Source organism: Chaetura pelagica, unplaced genomic scaffold (assembly GCF_000747805.2).
Source record: "Chaetura pelagica isolate M959 unplaced genomic scaffold, ChaPel_1.0 scaffold498, whole genome shotgun sequence".
Lineage (NCBI taxonomy): Eukaryota > Metazoa > Chordata > Aves > Apodiformes > Apodidae > Chaetura > Chaetura pelagica.
In genome coordinates, this window is record NW_009954218.1 from 262665 (window position 1) to 267673 (window position 5009).

General features: G+C 59.3%; 1 protein-coding gene across 1 annotated transcript in view; it reads right to left on the bottom strand.

Annotated features, from left to right (window-relative positions):
• MATK (megakaryocyte-associated tyrosine kinase) overlaps nucleotides 1-4376 on the bottom strand; it is a 5426-nt gene extending 1050 nt beyond the window's left edge. The window contains exons 1-10 of the mRNA XM_010003409.1: nucleotides 4368-4376; nucleotides 4065-4178; nucleotides 3804-3919; nucleotides 2810-3029; nucleotides 1121-1214; nucleotides 955-1020; nucleotides 734-833; nucleotides 560-644; nucleotides 309-382; nucleotides 29-224 (exon numbers count right to left, since the gene is read on the bottom strand). Coding sequence (XP_010001711.1) covers nucleotides 29-224; nucleotides 309-382; nucleotides 560-644; nucleotides 734-833; nucleotides 955-1020; nucleotides 1121-1214; nucleotides 2810-3029; nucleotides 3804-3919; nucleotides 4065-4178; nucleotides 4368-4376 — 1074 coding nt within the window. The remainder of the gene's footprint in view (nucleotides 1-28; nucleotides 225-308; nucleotides 383-559; nucleotides 645-733; nucleotides 834-954; nucleotides 1021-1120; nucleotides 1215-2809; nucleotides 3030-3803; nucleotides 3920-4064; nucleotides 4179-4367) is intronic.
• Nucleotides 4377-5009: the final 633 nt, after the last annotated feature.

Below are 5009 nucleotides of genomic sequence, written 5' to 3' on the forward strand. Positions count from 1 at the left end.
TCCCCCCTCCCTTCCCACCATTGCTCACGTTGTGTTTCAGTGCCTCCGGGGCCGTCCACTTCACGGGCAGCAAAGTGGCATCTGCACCCTTGGGATTGACCCGGGCCAGGCCAAAATCACTCACTTTGGCCTCGTTCTCCTCAGAGATGAGGATGTTCCGGGCAGCCAGGTCCCTGTGCACCAGCTTCTTGGACTCCAGGTAGTCCATGCCCTGGGCCACATCCCTGCCATGGCCAAGCGAGGCAGACCACAGTGTCAGGGGGATGCAGGGCACTGGTTCTCAGCTGGAGGAAGGGAGATGGACTTACAAAGCAAACTGGAGGAGCTGCCGGGTCGAGATGAGCGCCCGGCCCCGCGTGCGCAAGAAGTTCACCAGGTTGCCCTGATAAGGGAGGAGAAACACGTAAGGACCAAAGGGATGGGGTTGCCTGGAGATGCTGCCTCCTGTGGGGGCTGCAGCACCCAGCATCTGTCCAACTCAGTCCCCAAACTGGGATTTTGTCTCCAAATCTGAGCAGTGATGGGTCCTGCTGGCCAAGGACCAGCTGGGTGCTCTCACCTTGCTCATGAACTCCATGACGATGTAGAGGCCGTTGTGCAGGATCACACCAAGCAAACACACCAGGTTTTTGTGCCGGACCTTCCTGAAATAGAAGGGATGCAGGTCAAGGGGGGCTTGTTTGTCCCCAGGCCAGGGGGCAGGGCTGGGCTGTTGGCCCCTCAGGGCACTCACGTCATGGCAGCCGTTTCTCTGAGGAAGGCCTGGGCGGTCACGTCACACTTGATGTTCTTCACAGCCACCTTCTGCCCCATATACTCACCCTGCAGGACGTCTGGGAGGGGACATGGGGAATCAAGCTCAGCCCTGCTTCCCAGGCCGAGCCCTTCATGCCTCGGATGAGGAGGGGACATTGGGGGTGCCCTTTGGGCAACCTCCAGCCCCATCTCACTCACCTCCGAACTCGCCTTGCCCGATGCGGTCTCCCAGCGTGAGGTTCTGCAGGTTCAGCAACCAGCCAGCTGGACACCAGCACGAGGGCAAGTTAGGAGGGGCTACCAGTTGGACCATGCTGCCATGTCCCCAAAACCTGGACCATGACCCTCTCCCACCATCTCCTACCTTTAGCCAACTCCTCCTCTGCCGACTTCATCCCACTTTTTGGTTTGGGCTTCACCAGCTTGGTGCAGATGGCTCCCTGCTCCTTCATGTAGTGCTGCCAAGGGACAGACAGACAGGCAATGTGGCAGTGCCTCCTCTTACCCCCAGACTCAGGGTGTGGAACTGGGAAATGACTATGGGATGTTCTGTGGGACTCCACCACCACCCTCGAGGGGCCTGGAGCCCCTGCAGCTCAGGCAAATGCCACGTTTCCCCCAGGGCTGTGATTTGCAGCCCACATCTCAGCCCTGCTCCCCTCTGGGCACAGCCAGGGAAAGACCATGATGGACCATGGGCCACATGGGATGCTGCTGGTGGGGCTGGTGGCAGCTGATGGGGTTCCAGCCCCTGTCGGGGTGGTTTGCAGAGGTGACGCAGAGCGGAAGCGGCGGTGGCGTCAGAGTTACAGGCTGAGGCCGGGGCAGCTGAAAGGGGAAAGGACCCACTTGAAAGCAGAAGTTGGGTCTAAATGAGGAAAACATCTGAGGGTGCAACTGTCTGGAGAGGAGATGGGAGGCAGCTAAGAGACAGGGCAAAGATGAACCTCGAGGAAGAAGAGGTCACTGGAAGGGCAAGAGCTCATGGAGCTGCCCAGGAGTCCTGCAGGGTCAGCAATGAGAGGGACTCTTGGAGGGGAGAGAAACGTGGCAAAATGCCTCAAAGCCTTGGTGGAGCTCAGACCTTGTCCAGGAGGGGGCAGAGGCTGCTGGGATCTTCAAAACACCCTAAGCCCTGCTGTGGTGTGAGCACCAAAGGAGCACGGATGGGGGGAAACGTGGCCTTGGGCAGGGGAGTGGGGCTGCAGCTGGCATGGCTGGTTCATGGAATCATCGAATGGTTTGGGTTGGAAGGGACCTTAAAGATCATCTACCTCCTGCATGGGGAGGGACACCTCCTGCTAGATCAGGTTGCCCAAGGTCCCATGGCAGAGGTGTCCCCAGGGCACCCCAGATCTGTCCATTCCAGTTCTGGGCCCCTCAGTTCAAGAAGGACAGGGAACTCCTGGAAAGAGTCCAGGGCAGAGTCACAAAGATGATGAAGGGAGTGGAACATCTCCCTGCTGAGGAAAGGCTGAGGGAGCTGGGTCTGTTGGGCTTGGAGAAGAGGAGACTGAGGGGCGACCTTGTCAATGTTTACAGATATGTTCAGGGCAGTGTCAGGAGGACGGAGCCAGGCTTTGTGCAGTGATGTCCAGTGACAGGACAAGGGGTAGTGTGTGCTAACTGAAACATAGGAGGTTCCATGTAAACATCAGAAAAAAACTTCTTTACCATGAGAGTGACAGAGCCTGGGACAGGCTGCCCAGAGAGGCTGTGGAGTCTCCTTCTCTGGAGACTTTCAAACCCCCCTCGACACATTCCTGTGTGATGTGCTCTGGGTGCCCCTGCTCTGGCAGGGGGATTGGGCTGGGTGAGCATTCCAGGTCCCTTCCAACCCCTAAGATTCTGTGATTCTGTGGTTGCACCCCAAACTGAGTGGGAATCATCAGTCTTTGGCAGGGATGGAGAACTACACCAGGGAAAGAAACCCAATGAAAACCCATGGAGAAAGGGACAGGGACCTGCCACTGCTCCCCATGACCCCATGAGGTTCTTGCCCTCAGTCGGGTGCTGGTGAGGTTCACTGCCCAGGGAGGGGGGGGGGTCTCACCTCTCTCATGTCGATGAGGTTGGAGAAGTGCTGCTGGCTGTCGATGCTGAGCGTGTGCTCCTGGTGCACCACGCGGTAGTGGATCACCTCCCTGCCAAAGCTCACGCACAGCACGTAGTCCCCAGGGTGCCGGACAGACTCCCGCACCAGGAACAGCCCGTCCTCGGGGGGCTGCAGCTCCTGCACTGCCTCCACCCCGGAGATCTTCCCGTGGAACCAGCTGGGGAGAAGGACATTGGGGAGAGAGAGGGGCATGGGGGTGAGGGACACTGGGGAGAAGGGCTGTGCCCATGGGCTTCCTTCGGTGCCAGCAGCAAGATGAGGAGAGCAGAGCCCCCAGCAAAGCTACATAGACCCTGTTGCTTAAACCCCCTCCTTTTGGGGTCCGTTTAAGCTGGGTGGGCACAACTGGGGGCCTTTCAAGTCAGGCATTTGCCCCAGCAAATCCCTGACTGTCCCCAGCTGCCCACCCAAAACCTGCCTGGGGAATGAGCTGGACTCGTCTGCTGTCACAGCTCCTGGGGGCTCACTTGGGATGAAGTGTGAAGGGGCTGGAGCACAAGTGTGAGCAGGAGCAGCTGAGGGAGCTGGGGGTTCAGCCTGGAGACAAGGAGCTGAGGGGAGACCTACTGGCTCTGCAGCTGCTGAGACGAGGTTGGAGCCAGGGGAGTCGGGCTCTGCTCCCCAGGAACAAGGGATGGGACAAGAGAAAATGGCCTCAGGTTGTGCCAGGGGAGGTTGAGATTGGGTATTGGGAACAATTTCTCCCTGGAAAGGGTTGTCAGACCCTGGCCCAGGCTGCCCAGGGGTGGAGTCCCCATCCCTGGAGGGGTTTCAAAGCCTGTAGATGTGGTGCTGAGGGACATGGGGCAGGGGTGGCCTTGGCAGGGCTGGATGACCAGTTGACTCAATAATCTGAAAGGTCTTTTCCAACCAAAATTATTCCATGATCATTTCCCCCCCACACCCTCCCTGGGACCCCAGCTGTACTCACGGCATGAGGCTGAGCTTGGGGTCAGCAGGGATGGCCCCGCGCTCCCGCAGCACGTTGCCCACCAGCAGCCCCTCCTGCCCTGTCTCGTTGTGCCTGGCGCGGTACCAGCCCTTGCCCTGGGGACCAGGGGGTCTCATAGCAAGGGGAGGAAGGGGGGACCCCACTGGGGAGAAGGGGCCTTTCTCCAGCAGCTCAGCTGGTGGCACTAGGGTCCCCTCCCCTCCCGGGGCAGCAGGTCCCCCGAGCGCCCGCTGGACTCACCTCCACAGCCTGGATGATGGTGACCACGTCGCCCTTGCGGAAGGCCAGCTCCTGGGCCTTGGGCTTGGTGTGGTCGTGCTTGGTGACACACTGGGTCCCAGGGGGCCAGTGTTTCTGCAAGGGAGGAGGCAGCATCACAGGGACCACAGGAGCTGGTTCCCCTCCACCTCCCACAGCCATCAGGGCCAGCTGAAACCCTGGCTGGTGACAAGGGGCACTGGGCACCAGTCCCTCTAAACCCCACAGTGGCCCTAGGGGGACATGTCACCCTGATGTCATCATCCCCGTGGCAGCCCCACTCACCCTGGACATGGTTGTCAGCACATCAAGGACTCCCTGTTGTCTCCTGCTGCCACCTGCAGAGAAGAAACCAAAGGGGGCTGAGGAAGGATGGGGCTGAGCTGCTGAAGTCCTCACAGGCTCCTTTGGCCAACGCAGTTCGTTGCAAGCCCACCCATCATCCACAACACCCTCACACCACACCAAGAGGGACAAAGAGGCTTAGAGCAGCCTGCAACCCCTGCCCATGCTGGACATACCCCAGGAACACTCCTTTCTCAAACCCAGGTGGGAGCAGACCCCAGCTGTCTTGGTCCTAGCACCTTTTCCCTGCCTTGGAGACCAACAATGTGCTCCACCTCCCACCACCACTGCTGGCATGACAGGAGCCCATCACTGTGGGGGGATGGTGGTTTTACTAGAAACTACACAGGATCACAGCATGTCAGGGGTTGGAAGGGACCTCTGAAGATCATCCAGTCCAACCCCCTCTGCCAGAGCAGGACCAAAACCAGGGCAGGTCATTCAGAAAGGCATCCAGACAGGGCTGGAAAGTCTCCAGAGAAGGAGACTCCACAGCCTCTCTGGGCAGCCTGTCCCAGGGCTCTGTCACCCTCACAGCAAAGAAGCTCTTCCTCATGTTGAGCTGGAACTTCCTGGGCTCCA